General features: G+C 35.6%; 1 protein-coding gene across 1 annotated transcript in view; it reads left to right on the plus strand.

The window, feature by feature from the left end:
• Positions 1–19,453, plus strand: part of LOC149799162 (A disintegrin and metalloproteinase with thrombospondin motifs 16-like) — a 119,433-nt gene extending 99,980 nt beyond the window's left edge. Inside the window, exons 20-28 of the mRNA XM_089958145.1 lie at positions 6,425–6,597; positions 8,372–8,453; positions 10,615–10,797; positions 11,271–11,399; positions 11,873–12,001; positions 12,475–12,603; positions 15,687–15,880; positions 18,388–18,493; positions 19,020–19,453. Of these exons, the coding sequence (XP_089814271.1) occupies positions 6,425–6,597; positions 8,372–8,453; positions 10,615–10,797; positions 11,271–11,399; positions 11,873–12,001; positions 12,475–12,603; positions 15,687–15,880; positions 18,388–18,493; positions 19,020–19,087 (1,193 nt within the window). The 3' untranslated portion in view covers positions 19,088–19,453. The remainder of the gene's footprint in view (positions 1–6,424; positions 6,598–8,371; positions 8,454–10,614; positions 10,798–11,270; positions 11,400–11,872; positions 12,002–12,474; positions 12,604–15,686; positions 15,881–18,387; positions 18,494–19,019) is intronic.
• Positions 19,454–20,164: the final 711 nt, after the last annotated feature.

Consider the following 20,164-nt stretch of genomic DNA (forward strand, 5'->3'; position numbering starts at 1 on the left):
AATGGAGATAATTATCGGTCTGAGTCCCTCATCTGGGAAATGAAAAATCTTGCGTTGAAATATACCGATGATGCCGAACGATTACTCGGTAATTCTATTACCATTCCTTCAGTTGTTGCTCGCTTAGCTCAGCAGAAAAATTCATGGAAACCGACAAGATTAGAATTTCTTGTCGATGTGCAGCTAAGCTGCATTGAGTATGGACATGGAGAATTTTGAAATACCAAATTCGATTACATCGATGTCATCTCCGTTGATATGGTTGCATGATCTGATGGAAATTTTCTTGGAATGGGAGAGTGTATTAAGTATTTGAAGCGATTTGGAAATCCTACACATGAAATGACCAGAGTTGCGATAAATGGAAATTTACCAGGTTTTGATTTAACTAAATTTGATGTATTGAATCATTTGAGTTTATGGAAAATCTCCATCCGATTGTTTATCTTTGTTTTGGTCATTTTTGCGAACGCGGTTGAGTTCCAAAAGTGCTATTACGACATATGCTTGATGCTATAACTTTAGTATCATTTACTGTAAGTGAAGCAATGATAACGTATCAGCCACAGAAACAAGTCTGGTTACCTGTAGTTGAAAGAGCTGTTCTTTATATAATCTTTTATCGTAATCCCGATGAAAATGAACACGAAACTAAACTTGCAAAAAAATCTTGAAATAAAAAATAATTGGTAAATTTCACAAAGAGGGTCATATGATCATAAACGACATTGCACAAATTAATCATCGACGATGCCGAACTCGATTTTATAATTACTGATACAACAATGGAAGGCACGTTTAAAATTCGAAATAATGATTACTTGGCACTAAATTAGGTACAATTGTGGGCTAGATTGATGGTGAATCACAACACTTTATTCATTTAAGATCTTCGATGTTAATGTATGCTTCAGTAAATTTATTATCGTTGATAAGCAGATTTCCTGATAACCTAGGCAGATTTGCTAAAGATTCATCGTATGTGGATAAAAATACTTGCGGATTTCTTAAAGATTGGTACCGATGCATCATGGTATGAATACAAAGGTAAAAAATAGTTATTCTGAATCTAATGATATATCTTATAAAACTAATCGAATGTCAGTGCTGTCATCAGCACCGTCGATGTATGATCCAGTACCCAGTTTAAGACGGTTAATCTTAACGGGTGTGGTGGTTCTGGTTAAAACAACTCGTGTGATTGAATTATTTCGGAATTTTGATATGGCTGTGTTAACTTCAACTCATCGGCTTGCCAGACAAATAAGAGTTCATGGAGTTAAATCTCATATTTATCACATCTTCTTTCGGTGGAAATGAGATGAGTGGACTACTGAGCGAATGGGCGATAAACATATTCCTAATATTGTCATTTCGGATGAAATATGCACGGTATCGCTAGATATGCTAAAACTATTTTTGATTGGTCATTGACTCGAAATGCTGCTGTAATAATGAACGGTGATCATGGTCAGCCACCACTTTTTGTTGGAACATCTCCGCAGGAATTATTGAAAAAGTTCATAGAATAATACGAGGAGATAATTGATGTTTACCGACCACTTGATCTAGAATTAAGAGAGCTTAAAAATTAATCAGACTACATCCTGATAAAATTCAATGTCAAATAAAGCGTGATGTAATTCTAGAAACTTCTATGAATTATTTTTGAAATATGTGGAGACCAAATGATTTGATAGTTGTAAGTAGCTTCAACAGCAATTATTTTGTTACATAAAGAAATAAATCTACATGTACCATTGTGTTATCGCCCAGCAGATACACGATGGCAAAATAATGAAGTTGAATTTCCACGTTTAGGGGAAACACAAAATCTTGTATCAAATTATATTGGGGGGGGGGGTTGTGAGTGCTGTTGAGAGCGCGTTACCGATGTATAAATATCTAGGGACGCTAGGATATGCTATAACGATTCATTCTTTGCAAGGATTGACTATTTGCGATACAAATATTTGGGTTGTTGATGATCGTATTGAATGGTCAAATTTAGTTTATCTGACAGTGTCTCGAGCCAGAAGAATTTCTACACTGAGAAGGGTTATCATAGACTGCACAGTGAATAATAATCAAACTACTGGCAATAGAGGTGATGTAGCAAGGAAAAAATTACCTAGTTATGAGCGACGTGACAAAATAATGAGCGCGACTTTGATCTCGATACTGAATTTAACATGACACTGAAAGAACAGCAAAACAATCTTTGTGCGAGTTACAACACAGTAATGTTGTGGCAGTACTCGATTAATATTTAAAGACAATTTACCGTGGATAGAATTGATAGTAGTCTCAACAAATACACGCGAAACTATGATGATAACCTGTCTTCAGTGTAATCGATATCGGGCGGTTGAGCCAGTTCAAAAAAGTGAAGAAGGTGGCAGATGAGTATCTTCAAGAATTACTTGTAATAGTTTACGTACAACCCACGTTGAAGAGCAGTTGAATCTAACTTGTAGATTGCAGGTCTGCCCGTGGATCTTCACACGCTGGACATTGTATGTGTGGTCACACTCGAAATAGGATGAATTCTATTTTATCCACCTTCAAGTTCACAGGGTTCATGTAAATATCTGACAGTAACATTACCTAGTTCTGCTTGTTTTGAGAGAGAGTCATATCGTTGTATTGGGTTTTTTGTGATTGCATTGATATGTTTCTTAGAAATTCCACGAGTAATTTCATTATTTAACGCAGCTATCACACTTAGTAGTCTTGCAACCCATTCACAAGATCTATTATCCGCCTGAATTTTGTTAATAGATATATCCCTTCGCATCCTGATATCCAAACAATCGTTCAGCCAGTGTTCGATTAAATCGCTCAACGATTGCCTGATCGCGATGAATTGCAGTTTGTCCTCATCTGATTTTGACGTTATGCTGTTTCATCGAAGATGTTTCTGCACCAAGAATTTTTTGTCAGGATCAACCTGTAGCAACTCTGACCATCGCAAGATTCCTCTTGATAAATTCGTTCAAAAGCAGATGCAGCTTCAGTTGCTGTCTTCGTTCTGCTTCTTAATATCTACTTGCAACGTCAAGACAGTCAGCCCGTATTTGTATGTGCGTGATTGACGTCTACCAGTTTTAATAGTATAGTGTGGTAAAACAAAATATCTGATTGATGAACTTCGTTCGGAGTGCAGGCATCAAAATGTGCGTACTTAATTGTTTTAGTTGATGGTAGTTAATTTGCCATATTGCCTGTCGTGCTAACCAGTTTGCTGCAACAGAACGTGCGAGACCTGTTGCATTATCAAATTTACTAATTGATGCCCTACCCCTCCGATATCCTCTTGGGCTATAATAAATTAAGTCCATTATTATAATAATAATCGGCCGCCTAATTACCGGCCCCTAGCACTAGTTTACCTGTCATCGCAGAGCTTATCACAAAATTAGCAAGTGATTCTCGGAAGTTTTTATTTTTTACACACTTTAACGAGTGTATCACAGACTTTTACGTATGTATCAACTTGACGTATGCAGTATGTCGTTGTTGTAAGTCTTTATTTTTGTATGCGACATCAGGAACGTGCCACGCTTGATCAATCCCATTTATTGGATATTCTCCAGATCTTGGTTGATCTTTCTCGACAAGACGGATATCAAGTCGGGTTCCAGGACCACAATAATTATGTCCAGGAAGATGCTTCTCGTCAAGATATTTAACCCATGGAGCCGCTGATAGTTTTCTTAGTGAAGCAGTGATGTCTTCGCCTATTGAACGAGAGATAAATTTATGTTTTTTTGTTCCACATTTAAAACACTTGCGTGTGAGTGAACACTTTTTATTCCTCCTTGTTATTGTTTTTAATCCGATGGTGGGGTGGATGCTCTGTATCGAACTCAATATAAACTCGTATACGTATTACATTTCTACCACATGAATGTCGTTGACTTCTCAGCGACACGAAACCAAGAGTCATTCAAGCATCATCCAACGCTATCAAACTCTATCAGAGGAATTATCATAGGGCCATCTGGGTCTGGTAAGGCGCAATTGTTATTTAATCTGATAGTGAGATTGCTCAAGCGGGATAAATTATATTTAGTGGCACCATCTGTAGATGATTAAAGATGCCACGACGTGCTTAAAGATATTTAAAGAAGAAGCAAAGTTACTGGACGAGGGCGGAAATGAAGTTATTGACTTTAATATCGATATTGTTGATGCTCCGTCAGTGGATGATCTTGATACAGTATTAACAGTCTCGTAGTGTACGATGATGTAACGATAGACAAACAGAAAGTCTTTGTGAAAGGTCACTTCAACCTTTCTTCTTCCCCACCCCCACCCCCGTGTCACTGTTAAAACTTGAAAGGCTAACATTGATGTCTGAGTGAGATTTGACCAGGGGCATTACTACGCTGTCCTGAGAATGTAAACAATTGAGCTACCAACCACAACCGCTTGATAGGAACCCATGTCAAATTATCATTTTCATAGGGAAATTGATATGCGCCATAGTTCACAGATTCTATGCTATCTAAATCGCACGAAAGAAATTATTGCTTGGGATAATTTAAGTCAACATTTAGACCACCCTTGTGTACAGAGTGGATTCTATATCACATGGATGACGCCCCCTCCACCGTACACACCCGCTATCAAATGAGTTACAACCTTAATTTTGCTTCTTGTTGTTTTTCTTGTTTCGGGGTTTTACGCCATTTGTGATCAGATGATCTGTTATACACGACATAACAAGCTTTTGTGGGCGCGGGGGGGGGGGGGGGGTAAATTGGCCGTATTGAGACAGACGAGACAAATTTTCCCCAATTCCGTTTAGTGACTCGAGTCGAGAAATGACCGCCAACATATGCATTGAAAAAAAAATTTCTAGAAGGCGGGGTGGAACAGTTTTTCCCACAATAGCAGCCAATCAGTAAAGAGATTGCTAAACAATAATTTCATAGTCAAGTTTGGACCAATCAGAATCACATACACGATGTGCAATAAGATGTGATATCTAAAATATGAAATTACACATACTGTAGAAAAACTGTACGGACTATGTGATAATTTAGTGATATAAATTTTTGCAGACGTCGATATGCACGGAAATTCCTGTACAAACCTGTAATATATGCGCGCTGTTATGAGTTCTTTCCTACAAGACATTTTGGTTTAGTCTAGCACAATGATGTAAGTTTAGTCGTTCACTTCCTATAAAAATGAAATTGTTTGCACTAAAGATATCTTAATCCAAAATACAGATAATACAGTGCAGACAATTATTTACAATTACTTGCAAAACTTGCCAGTTTGTACCGGAATTTACACATTTTACCGTATCGTTGACGTATAACAGAAAATAAGAGGAATATATCTGCTAAAATTAATAGAGCTCGTGTGTGTGTGTGTGTGTGTGTGTGTGTGATTTGGATTTTAAACGTAGCTTTAGCAATTGTTCAGTCATATCGCTACGATGTATGCAGTGTGGCAGTTAATAGTGATGTCTAGCACTGGGGCATCATGCCGCAAACATGTAACATGATGTCCCACCCAGGCACATTATCCTGTCATCAGGCCGACCAGTCCTAACACTAACCTCTTAATGCCGAGCGCCAAGCGAGGCAGTTCTTAATACCATTTTTGTAAGTCTTTGTTTTGACTCGGCCAGGGACAGCCCTCTTGTTTTCGAGGCTGTATTTATTATTTATAATTTGTTAAAGCATTGTTGTGCGAAACTTTGAAGGGTATTCCTGTTAGACTGTCCTGAAATGGATTTCAAATTTGCAACCTGTTGAAAGTTGGAATATTTTGCACATCATTTAATATTGTTCAGCAAGCATAATTTTCCTTTCCAGTAAATTACGCATATACTTTTTCTAACAAAACAAAATCTCCTGCCATCAATGTCTGTATTGTTTAGATACATCAGTGTGTCATATTGAATATTTGAAACCGTTGATGCTAACGATTGTTTATGAAAGTTCAAGGGCAGTTTGCGGGAACGAATTGCTCTCCGTATATTATATGCTCATTTTGCATAATCATTCTATTATTGTGCTTCTCTCAATACACTTTCTGTAAATGGCGGATTAAGTCCACCAGAAGCGGAATCTTCTTGCACAGGGATATGTTCCCTTTATAAACATGTAATATTAAGATAACCATTGCATTTGGTATATGACTCTCACCCTAATAGTCTGCACTGGGGACTTAATGCCTTTTTAATCATTCAGAAATAATCGGGTGTTTGTGACAATTAAAATGATCTCTTAACGCTACTAAAGTGTAAGATATTTTTGGAAGTTACTCAATGGGATAAATTAATCAACAGCACAGGAGTCAATTTGCGATATATTATCTACACTTTCAAAAAGCTTCAACAGTTTTCAGTGCAGTCGTATTTTAATAGCCTTTCTTCCATTTCACTTATTTGTTTCCTGCACAGAATTATGGTCGGCTGGTGGGAAGGCAATTATCGCGAGTGGTGTCGCTGGTACGACTTCGACATATGACAATAGGAATAGCCCACACCAATTTGCTGGAACACGATGGACATATTATTATGCTGAACAATACCTGTTTGCCGATGGACAAATTAATGACACCGTTAATATTAAGGTAATATTATATATGTGATCCACACAAGGTAACTGCGTTTCCCAAGAACAACTGATGAAGCCAACCTTAGCTCGCCTGGCGGGTATCGAAATTTGATTCCTGAGCTACCTTGGAAAAAATACCAGAAAATCACTCGTGCACGCAAACACACACACACACACACACACACACACACACACATATAACATATATATATATATATATATATATATATATATATATATATATATATATATATATATATATCAGGGATTTTAAAGTGTTGATAAAAAGCAATTTACATAACAGTATTATTGGTATATCAAATTGTGATCCATCCATGACGCAATAGTACACATAAATCATAAATAAATAATATAATTCCAAATGAATGTTGTTGATTCTAGATCAATGAGAAATTTTCACTTATAAATAATTAGTGACGCATGATAATAACGATACAAATATTAATAATCATGGTTTTCTAAATGAATTTAATATGGTACACAATTTCATCGCAATTTTTCTGCTTTCCGTCCCCCCCCCCCCTCCTATCTCAGGCATACGAGACAAAATGCGCATAAATCAGGAGTGATAGAGAAAAAGAATTTGGGCTGGATATAAAGTTTGAAATTGAACTTACACCCAGTAACCTACAACAATATTTTTCTTCGTAACGATATGTGTACACTTTCTTTTGGGTTTATCTAAAATCTTTATATAATGACTGATACAAGAATGTAATAGCCTGTCGACAATGCGCAGTATATTTCTTGGTTACAACGCACACATGCTGTATTATATTTAATGCCTTATTGTTGTTGTTGTTGTTTTTGTTTCTTAAGCAGTTATAATGATCTAAAATCGACTCTCTCCTCTCTCTTTCTACTATGGACCATCGTATCGGTAACAAATACAAGAAATATTTTAATTACGTCTTATTGGTTCGTCATTTTGCTTAGTTTCTGCGTCACTCTTATCTCCATATGCCGGTGCGTGAATGGCTAAGTGTTCAGTGTTTATAATGCTCTACTTTCTTACTTTCTTCTTTAAAACTATATTCCATGTCTAAATCATAAGTGTGTAATGTACTGATTTAATCGATGTCAATAGAAACAGAGACTCATAGAAACAAACAATCAACTTATCAATATGCAAAGATGATTGTGAATAGCCACTGAAGGCTGAGAACTAAATTATGTAGTGGACACACTAGGAAGGGATATGAGTAGTTCATTCACTCAGTCAATACTCATTTGCCTGAGGTAAATCTTAACTCCGTTCAAGAGGCAAATATGTGTCTTTGTATTTAATATTAAGAAACTATATGCATAGTACGTACGCTGTATCAATGATATACCACTCATTGTATATTTGTTTTTTTTATTAAAAGAAAAATCAGCAAGCCTAGTTTCGTTTTAATGGAAATGTTATACATCACTATATATATATATATATATATATATATATATATATATATATGTATATACATACATACATACATACATACATAAGACATCCATGCTGACGGACAAATCATTCAGTCCACACAGATCTTCTATATCAAGAAAAATAATCACCATTTTCTCACTATAGAGACTATTGATAATTAGTACCAATGTAATTCGTAATACAATACATATGTATATGTGTATACTCAATTACTTTTTTTAGTCTTTTTGTTTTAATTTCAATATTCGTTTTTGTTTGGGGAGTAGGTTGTTTTTGTTTGTTCAGATAAATATACACAATATAGTTTAAGATCAGTAAAAGAACAACTCACAAATCATTTCAGCTATATCGAAAATATGCATCTCCATCCGTTGCAATCAAATACGGTTACTCTGTGCCACGACCACAGCCTGAAACTACCACTGGTAATCTCTCTCTCTCTCTCTCTCTCTCTCTCACACACACACACACACACACACACACACACACATCATTTACATGAAAGCAGAGAAGAATTTTAAATGATTGTTCACCGCCAGTTTATATTCATCAATGTATTTCTAGTCAATTATACATGACTTTTTATTCCATGCAGTTATATTTTCAGTTCTACAATACTTGATATAGCCTATATAGTATATTAGTATATTTCTTTCATCCATTATACATGGCTTTGTATACTCCATGTATTTTTTTATGTTAAATTTATATGTTTGTATTTATTCCAAGCTTTTCGTGATTTTGTATATTTCGTATATTTGTGCATATCAATTCTACATTTATCTGTATCTTTCATAGATTTCTTACATCTGTTCTATATGACTTCATAGGTTCCAAACAATATATACTATTAGAACTGAACAGGATAAGTTGGACTCCATTTTATAAAGAAAAGAAAGACTGAACGTATCAACAAACGGTCTTTATATCTAATATTGCATTTATAAAGTTAAAATAGCTGCAATGGCTTTTCAGGCTGTGCAAAAGATATGGTTATTTTGACCTAATTCGGAACAATGATAACATTTTCTGCAGGCCTTACGATTGAAAACCAAGTATGTATTCAACTGCGAACGCACTAAAGTATAAATTTTGTTCTAGATTGGAGAATTGGCTAAACATAACATAGGGTACTTTCGCATATAGAACAAAATCCAAAATGTTCATCTGTGCAATTTAGAACTAGCAATAACATTTTTCTTACCTTCGGTGATTGCTTTAAAGGATAATCAAGATTGTCTTTTAGGATGTTGAAAATATTAAAATATACATGTCATATTGAAATGCCTTATTAGTTTTTAACTGGAATGTCTGTTTAAAAAAATTTTGAACGCTCTAAATATGGTCACAATGCGCATCATATATATATACCATTGCCCGTACGTAATTGTATAGATCTTTTTAGCTCAGTAAGTAGAAACATCAGCAAATAATGTTTCCAGAGGATCAAGTGTATTCTTCAAAATGACTTAGATTTATCAATTTGTATGCCTAATAAAATATCAAGTAATTTTTATTTTAAAATGGGTCTTTACGTGGCAAATTCATATCAATTATACGATTTAGCATGCAGTATTTTGCAATTTATATTGATCTTTTTTCTTAACATATTCTTTAAGCTGTACTAGATTTATAACGTTAACGTCGATTTTACAACATCTGCGATAAACAATGGCACATGGGATCTTTTGAGCTATTATCATCAGGGTGAAACTAATATTTCCAGGAGGAACCTCACAATTTCTTAACGGATAGCATAAAGTTAGGATATTTTCACCTGCATCATCCATGTTCTTATTGGAAATATTTTTATTGCCATAGTATGAAGTGCACAATAAGTAAAAATGCCAATTCCAGGTGGTTTTGTTTTCTTTCTTTACCTGGCACCTGATTTATGCTTCAGTGTGACAGTAATGGAGCTCATATAACAATGTGTATTGTTTGAAAACTCTTTTTTACACGTTTGTTAATACACAAACCTAGAAGAAAAATGTGATGCTGTAACTGTGATATATGTACAGATTGATTTACTAACAATAACATTTAATCCCTGAAGTCATATTTTACAAACATAAAATGCGAATAATGCAATAACACGTTTCAGTCCATTTAAAATGGCCGAAGGAGATTGATTAGCACAATCCAGTATTGTGCTAACTCATAGCTGTGAACCCATGACAGGCCCTCAAACTACATCTAGCGTTGTGCAAGACGTACACACCATATTGACATACCAAATTAGTTTTTATGAACTGCATAATACGTTTATATGCAAATTCTAGGTGATCTGGTTTTCATTGTTTACGTGGCACTTGCCGTAAATGTTTGCTTGGTATAATGAAACAAATATCACAAGATGTATTGTTTCCAAATGGGGTTTACACGTTTATTAACGTATAAGACGTGAGGAGTCATATATTTATGTGGCTGTATGTAGGTAAGATTGATTAAATAAGAATAACATCTAGCGGATGAAGTCATATTGTACAAAACATAATAGGCATAAAACACCAATAATGAGGCAGCTCATATTGTCAGTACGTTAATTAAATATCAGCTGTGTCTCCTTTTCATTAATTGATATAGCTGCTGCAACTGTGTCAACTCGTAGCTCAGAACCCGTAACAGACCCTCAAACCACATCTAGTACCGTGCTAACACGTAGTTCTGAAAGTGTAACAGACCCTCAAACCACATCTAGTACCCAGCTAACACGTAGTTCTGAAAGTGTAACAGACCCTCAAACCACAAATGCTACTGTGCTAACAGGTACGTTTGAACCCATGACAGACACGCAAACAACCTCTAGTGCGATGCCAATAGAGGAATCAACGTCATCATTCGTTAGGTTGGAGATAAATAAAATATGCACACCATATTGTCATAGATTAGTTCTTATGAATTGCATCGTACATATACATGTCATATTCCAGATGATTTAGTTTTCTTCATTTACGTATCACATATCTTATACTTATATTTGCTATAATGGAGCAAATATCGCAAGCTGCATTGTTTTCAAATGGATTTTTACTTATGCATTAATATGTAAAACAAGAAGACTAATATGTGATGCTATAATTGTGATGTAGGTAAAGATTGATCTAGTAACAGCAACATCTAGCGACTGAAGTCATATTTTACAAAACATAACAGACATAAAACACGAATAATGAGGCAGCTCATATTGTCAGTACGTTCATTAAATATCAAGTATGGGTCCTTTTTATTAATCGTTATAGTTACTACAGCTGTGTCAACTCGTAGCTCAGAACCCGTAACAGACCCTCAAACCACATCTAGTACCCAGCTAACACGTAGTTCTGAAAGTATAACAGACCCTCAAACCACAAATGCTACTGTGCTATCAGGTACGTTTGAACCCATGACAGACACGCAAACAACCTCTAGTGCGATGCCAATAGAGGAATCAACGTCATCATTCGTTAGGTTGGAGATAAATAAAATATGCACACCATATTGTCATAGATTAGTTCTTATGAATTGCATCGTACATATACATGTCATATTCCAGATGATTTAGTTTTCATCATTTACGTATCACATACCTTATACTTATGTTTGCTATAATGGAACAAATATCACAAGCTGTATTGTTTTCAAATGGATTTTTACTTATGTATTAATATGCAAAACAAGAAGACTAATATGTGATGCTATAATTGTGACGTAGATAAAGATTGATCCAGTAACAGCAACATCTAGCGGCTGAAGTCATAATGTACAAAACATAACAGACATAAAACACGATTAATGAGGCGGCTCATATTGTCAGTACGTTCATTAAATATCAAGTATGGGTCCTTTTTATTAATCGTTATAGTTACTACAGCTGTGTCAACTCGTAGCTCAGAACCCGTAACAGACCCTCAAACCACATCTAGTACCCAGCTAACACGTAGTTCTGAAAGTTTAACAGACCCTCAAACCACAAATGCTACTGTGCTAACAGGTACGTTTGAACCCATGACAGACACGCAAACAACCTCTAGTGCGATACCAATAGAGGAATCAACGTCATCATTCGTTAGGTTGGAGATAAATAAAATATGCACATCATATTGTCATAGATTAGTTCTTATGAATTGCATCGTACATATCCATGTCATATTCTAGATGATTTAGTTTTCTTCATTTACGTATCACATACCTTATACTTATGTTTGCTATAATGGAGCAAATATCACAAGCTGTATTGTCTTCAAATGGATTTTTACTTATGTATTAATATGTAAAACAAGAAGACTAATATGTGATGCTATAATTGTGATGTAGGTAAAGATTGATATAGTGACAGCAACATCTAGCGACTGAAGTCATATTTTACAAAACATAACAGACATAAAACACGAATAATGAGGCAGCTCATATTGTCAGTACATTCATTAAATATCAAGTATAGGTCCTTTTTATTAATCGTTATAGTTACTACAACTGTGTCAACTCGTAGCTCAGAACCCGTAACAGACCCTCAAACCACATCTAGTACTGTGCTAACACGTAGTTCTGAAAGTGTAACAGACCCTCAAACCACAAATGCTACTGTGCTATCAGGTACGTATGAACCCGCGACAGACCCTCAAGCAACCTTTAGTGCTGTGCTAATAGAGCAATAAACATCATCATTCATTATGTTGGAGATAAATGCAGTTCAGATTTTTTCATATCAGATTAGTTCTTATAAATTGCATCATACGTATTCATGTCATATTCCATGTGATTTAGTTTTCTTTATTTACGTATCACATACCTTATACTTACGTTTGCTATAATGGAGCAAATATCACAAGCTGTATTGTTTTCAAATGGATTTTTTTTACTAATGTATTAATATGTAAAACAAGAAGACTAATGTGTAATGCTATGATTGTGATGTAGGTAAAGATTGATCTAGTAACAGCAACATCTAGCGGCTGAAGTCATATTGTACTAAACATAACAGACATAAAACAATAATAATGAGGCAGCACATATTGTCAGTACGTTAATTAAATACACTGGTCAACAGTGAAATCATTACTGACTTGAAAAGGCCCTAATCTGTAGTATTTTGGTGTGCCGAACACGAATATAACCGTGAAAAATTTGTATTGGCTCTCGTTTTGAAGATATTCATATACCTCATTTTCTATGTTTCACTGTGTAAATTTCTCCAGTAGGACTGCAGCAACATCCGGAATAATGATGCAACATTGCATAATACCATCATGCTCACATCATCCACAGTTGATTGCATCATTTTCTGATGCAATGCAATACTAATGCCATGCGGCTGCTGAAGTAAGTTGACGTCAGCAGTGTACTATACATGTGTAGGCCTATTATACTAATGCCAGGCGGCTGCTGAAGCTGACGTAAGCAGTGTACTATATAAAGCCCAATCAGATAGGTTCAGCATTTAAAATATTTTAGACGTTGTGCGAGACAGTTCAAGCTACTGTTACATAAAACTTATTATTTTATCCATTTACGTACAATAAAGAACAGTAATGCCTCGAAAGTGTGTTAATACCGCGGACAATTTTTGCTATATTTGTGGGGAAGTGACATTTGCCAACCAGAAGAAAAGTATCAATTCTCAAGTGAAGAAGGCATATCATCTTTACTTCGGATGCAAGGTTGGTGACCAAGACAAGCCTTGGGCTCCGCATATATGCTGTGCTACATGTACAACACAGCTTTCACAGTGGTTGAATTGCAAAAGGTCATCAATGCCGTTTGCAGTCCCAATGGTGTGGAGAGAGCCAAGCAACCACCTAAATGACTGTTACTTCTGCTTGGTTCCTCCTCTTTCCGGCGGAATAACGAAGCGAAAGAAGTCGAGAATAGTCTACCCAAACATTCCGTCTGCATTGAGACCAGTTCCACATGGTGAGGGACTTCCTATTCCAGAACCTCCAGCAGAATATTCTCTTGATTCATCTGACGAAGACAAAGGTGAGTCGACCTGTTCTTCTCCTGGTCCATCAGCATGCAGTGATCCAGATTTTCACTGTGGTGCATCATCAACCCCACACAGAATAACACAGGAAGAACTAAATGACCTGATTCGTGATTTGGACTTATCAAAGAACAAGGCAGAATTGCTAGGATCAAGACTCCAACAATGGAATCTTCTAGAAGAAGATGTCACAATTACTGCATATCGAAAGCGCCACCAGCAATTGGAGCCTTTCTTCAGAAAGGAAAGTAATCTGATATTCTGTTCCGATATTGAGGGCCTCATGAATGCTTTAAAAATCACTCATGACCCACAAGAATGGAGACTATTTGTGGACTCTTCGAAACTGAGTCTCAAGGCTGTGCTTTTGCACAATGGAAACATTCTTCCATCTATTCCAGTAGCGTATGCTGTCCACATGAAAGAGACATACGATAACTTAAGGCAGCTACTGAATTCCATTGAGTATAACAAGTACAGCTGGCACCTCTGTGGTGATTTGAAGGTAGTTGCCCTTTTAATGGGACTGCAGCAAGGATATACAAAATACATGTGTTTCTTATGCGAGTGGGATAGCCGAGCAAGGGAAATGCACTACATGAGGAAGGAATGGACTCACAGGCAGAATGTAGCCATTGGAGAGAAGAATATCCAACACCCAGCTCTGGTTGAGGCTCAGAAAATCTTGCTACCACCCCTTCACATCAAACTAGGTTTGATGAAGAACTTCGTGAAAGCCATTGACCGGACTTTGCCAGCATTCCGATACCTGCATGAAAAATTCCCTCGACTCAGCGAAGCAAAGATTAAAGAGGGAGTTTTTGTGGGTCCTCAGATTCGAGAGCTTTTCAAAGATGACCGGTTCAACAACTTGCTGGAAGGTGACGCGAAACAAGCATGGAATGCTTTTCGCCTAGTTTCTACAAACTTCCTCGGAAATGTTAGGGCAGAAAACTATAAGGAACTAGTAGAAGACATGTTGATGAAGTATAAGAAACTTGGCTGCAATATGTCTCTAAAGATTCACTTCCTTCATTCCCATTTGGATTTCTTTCCTAGCAACTGTGGTATTGTTAGTGATGAACACGGCGAACGTTTTCATCAAGATATCGCAACAATGGAACAAAGATACCAGGGAAAATGGTCCACTACAATGCTGACTGACTACTGCTGGACACTCCTCAGAGATGCTCCCGAACAGCTGTACAAGAGACAGGCGAAGAAATCTAAGATGTAGTCAGTGACTTGATTTTTTATAGGTAGGCTATTACAGTTGACCTTTTACTATTGGAATGCATTTCGTTATGTAAACATTAATTTCTTGCAGATTACAAAAAAACTAGAGCCAATTTTGCAATTTGACTGTCATATTCGTGTTCAGCACATAAAAATTGATAAGAATTGACTAATTTTATTTCAGTAACATGACTTTTGTAAAAATTTGTTGTCCAGTGATATCAATTGTGTGCCCTTTTTATTAATTGTTATAGTTACTACAACTGTGTCAACTCGTAGCTCAGAACCCGTAACAGGCCCGAAAACCACATCTAGTACTGTAACGTATAGCTCATGAAGTCATATTTTACAAACATAGCAGATATAAAACACGAATGAGGCAGCATGTATAATCAGTACGTTCAATACGGTCTAATGAGACTAATTAAATGTCAATTGTTTTTCCTTTTAATTGTAATAGATACCACAAATGTGCCAACTTATAGTGCTGAACCCTTAAAAGACACGCAGACGACATCGAGTGCTGTGCAAACGGTTAGTACTGAACCCACGACAGACCGTCAAACCACATCTATTTCGTATTCGATGCCAACATCAACTTCACAGTCCTCAACTGATGTGCATACTCCTTTATCAACCATCGGATTAGTGAATGTAAGTGTATGATGCCTAGAACCTTTCTTCATGTTTCTTTTATGGGTGTATCATAATAGTACAGAACATTTCGCCCAAACATTCACCTTGGCAGAGAAGATGCGTACTTAGATAACTTGACAATTAAGCTAGGTGATAATATGATGTAATCTTTCATATGTACTCCATTCACAAAAGCTGTTTACATCTTTTCGTCAGAAACTGCTTATAGAATTAAAACCAAATTTAAGAGAAAACACAGTGACGTAATGGGCTTACAATTTTGTTTTCAAGTGGTGCCGAGGGGCCGATCCACCATTAATTAACTCCACCTGTAATAACAATAGAAACAAAATAATCAAATTTTTTGAAGAACCACTTAACAGGAATTGACCAATAGTGCCAGAAAGCATACTTACCTGAAGGGCTTTAATTTCTTTTCAAATTATACCAGTCCGCCATTAGATATGGTCAACATTACTGTAAGTATAAATAAAATTAAACAATTTAAGAACTGTTGACCAGCATTTGACCAAATTTTATTGAAGGCATAATGGCATGACGGTCGTTTATATTTATTTTCTAATTATGAAAATCCATCAAAATCATGGTTTCCGTTCCTAGCACTAGAACGTAACCATTGAAATTCAATCTTTCAAAACAAAATGAATGCTATTTGACGAAATATGAAAGGTAAGATCCTGTTATACACGGCTTTTTTGTCTTCAAATAATGATTATCAGCAACCAAATACAGCCTCTAGTACTAAAACCTGAATGAAAAACTTTAAAATAACTTCATTTCGACAAAACATGATCAGATCCAACAAAAACGGCTTGTCATGAGGTCTTTAAAATTTAATAGTGATTCGCTTCAAATCTGATCAAGGTGATGCTCGTCAAAATTAAACCACATACTGAGAAGAAGAAAAAAAAAGAATATTATGGCACGAAGAGATTTCAAATTTATAGAAGCTATTCCAATTTGCCTTTCAACATCGCCACTGTCACAAAAATAAACTATCATTACATTACTTATTAAAACCACACAGCATTATTTGATCACTATTTAGGGAATTTAAATTGGAACGAAGGTTTTCTAAGATTGAACAAAATGATGCCAATCTATCCTTAGACATGACCGCTGCTAATAACACTCAAACAACCTTTCTCTTAGGAGACACTTCACAGAATTGAACCAAAGTGTCACAGAAAGCATTCTTCGCTTGAAAGATTTTCGAATTTATAGTAATGATGCCAATCATCCGTTATGTATGGTAGATTTTTTTTATAAAACTAGAAAGCATTGATAATAATAATAACAATAATAATATCATCAGCTAAGCTGTAAGAGAATGCATCCTGCCATAGACACTTTTCACCAATTGGCAAATGACATTAATGTGTTATCAAATATAGCTCAAGGTACACAAATCCGCAGAAGGTTTGAAAACTTTTGTTTTTATTACATATGCAAACAACAGCATGTAAACAAATTTGTACATAAAAGCGCACTGTTCATCAAAATTGTATGGCGAATTGATGTCTCCATTATCTAGTGGGTAGCTGTGAACCAGATGATGCATTCTACATTTACCATAATATAATCTGCTCCAAACAATTAATTTTGTATGACATTGAGACAGGTTTGTCTTTAAATACAGTATCTGTCCTTTTTATGTAAGCACCCGTATTATCATGTTTGCTTATAGGTGGTTTTGGGGATGCCTTTTTCTGTTTATGAGCCAATATTTTATTTTTCGGTAAACCTTTAAATCATAGTTTTTCATTGTTACTTCATACACCGATGTTTCACTTTACAATACATATTCTTGTTAACATCTTTGTTTTATGCATGTTTTTTTTTCCTGTATTAGAGCTCTGCTCGCATAAGAACCATTCCACATTTTGTCTTGGATTTCAGTTTACACCTAGTCTCACCTGCATTGTGTGTGGCCTGATACTGTATATATGAAGAATTGTTATATGCTACTGGTTTGCTTTTCTTCTTTACAAAATGCTTTGATATTAATTGTATATATGAAGAATTGTTATATGCTACTGGTTTGTTTTTCTTCTTTACAAAATGCTTTGATATAAATTTTGTATTCACCTCTAGAAATTTTAGTAATTGTTTCTTTCAAAATCCGTTTGCAAATTGGCTATTGAAGGGCAATTAAATGTAACTTAAATGATTTTTTTAGTAAAAGGCCTGTTTGGTTTAAAAAGGTTGAGGAACTAGACATTGACATCATGCTGATATATATACAAACACTTACCAATTGTTGAAAATTAAAATACCTGAACGATTGTTCATGTTATTTATTTTGTTACGAAAATGAGCTATTCGTTTTAAACATTCGGCACGTACATAGATACCATTTACAACGCGTTTGTGTTATCCTAACGCATAGTGTTGATAAAAATCTTAAATAATACTTTAAATGTTCTTTGATGTTATAAGAGGTAAATAGTCTTGTAAATAATATGTTTAATGTAATTAATGATTATCCGTTTCACCCAATTCAGTGCACACTGCTGTGTCAGAACGGCACATGCTCAACGGTTTTCTGGATTCCCAATATTCAAGAGATATGTGGAAAGAACTATACGGATAAGTCGAAAGCAGCTGCAGGTAAGAAACAGATTGTTACTATTCATCTAAAGGTTGACAGATGTTGTTTTTTTTTTAACTGACCCAACTTGTAATGTGTTAGGCAATTACTGACTGTTTCATTCGTCACTGTAGATAAGAGACTTCATAGTCTCATGAATGCACAATAACTGCAGAAGGATGGGGAATAACAGATCCTTGTGACAACCTAATGGGATCAATGCGATTGAGCTGGGTGGGATGTGCACCCCCTGCACTCTCATTAACATACATTGAAGTATACAATATTCTGACTATTCTTGGATCGGGAAAGACGCCATCTCGGCACGCAATAAACCAAAACCTACCCCCAGCTCTCTGGATCTACCCATTTGACCCGAAAGATGCTAATTTCATATATTTGCTTTGTAGATAATTTGTTGAAAACAGTGTTAATTAACTATATTCGAGGGCTTGAATTAAAGGATTACTATGTATAACTAAACGATTTTAAAAGTTTTTATTGAATCTGGGCATGACGAGTAATATCTACTGTCTTTTGTTTCAGATTCTTTGTATTCCAATCTGCGGATGTTGATGTTTTGCATCGTAATTACAATGACTGCATGGATATAATTGTTGAAATTAAGGAGTGGAATGTTGTGTAAGATAAAAGATGACACCAGGATGCGTAGAATTACATGGTTGCTTTAACTTACCATGTCTTTCTGCATCGCCAAAATGTGGTGATGTTAGGAATCAGACAGGAACTGCACAAAGCAAAGAATATATACTGACTTACTTGTTTGTATTTTACCAAAACAACAATTGGTAAAATGTGGTCTTTTTCCTTGATATGTTATATTTTAAACACCAAGAACTAATATTTCATCTTATTTTGTATACAACTATATTTTCACTGTCTGCAACGTAGTTTAATTTAATTTTACTTTTAAACAAAAAAAGATGTCTAAAGAACTTGAATAAAGTAATACAAGCCAACCGCTATTTCATTTTAACTACCAGAAGGTGTTATACATGAAACTTTATGCTCAATTCATCCCAAATTCCGGTTGTTTTAAAACAAAAATGATGCCCTCAGACAGCTACCATGGCAGGCATCGCGGAATTCCCGTCATCGCTACTCCTGATTAGATGGTTATAGTGGCATGTGTTTCAGCTAAATGACTGCTGGCTCTGCCTAGTAGGTCCTAATTCAAAATGGTGCGATATCGTATTCAGGGTGATAGCCATGGCGACCGACCTATGGCCATATAGACATATTATTCTCACTTGTAGATTGAATATTTTTCTTTTTGATCATGGAAATAAACATGAAGGTTCTGCGACTTCTAAACAGATGGCATTTGTGACATGGGGTTATCACTGAAAGACTTGTTATGTTATCTAGTTGTTTGCCACAACGAATATTTTCATGTGCAGACCTCAGACATGTCTGCCATTGTTGCAATATTTAAGCTGTTTCACCGTTTTTCCTGAAGGGACTATCGTTTCGACATTTAGTTGACTGAAGAAGATTTTTGTATGATATAGTAGGTCATAACAAAAATGATTACATCCGATATGACTACTGTGCGGTCCATCTTGAACATCTTATTATCACTAAATATTCTAAACTCATAGCCGTCGTGACCTGTGATTTCTCCGAAAGAGTTCTTAAGATTTTTTGTTCGTCTTTAACTTAAATGTACA

The sequence above is a fragment of the Sinohyriopsis cumingii genome, chromosome 5 (genome assembly GCF_028554795.1).
Source record: "Sinohyriopsis cumingii isolate HCF-2022 chromosome 5, ASM2855479v2, whole genome shotgun sequence".
In the NCBI taxonomy this organism is placed as follows: Eukaryota; Metazoa; Mollusca; class Bivalvia; order Unionida; family Unionidae; genus Sinohyriopsis; species Sinohyriopsis cumingii.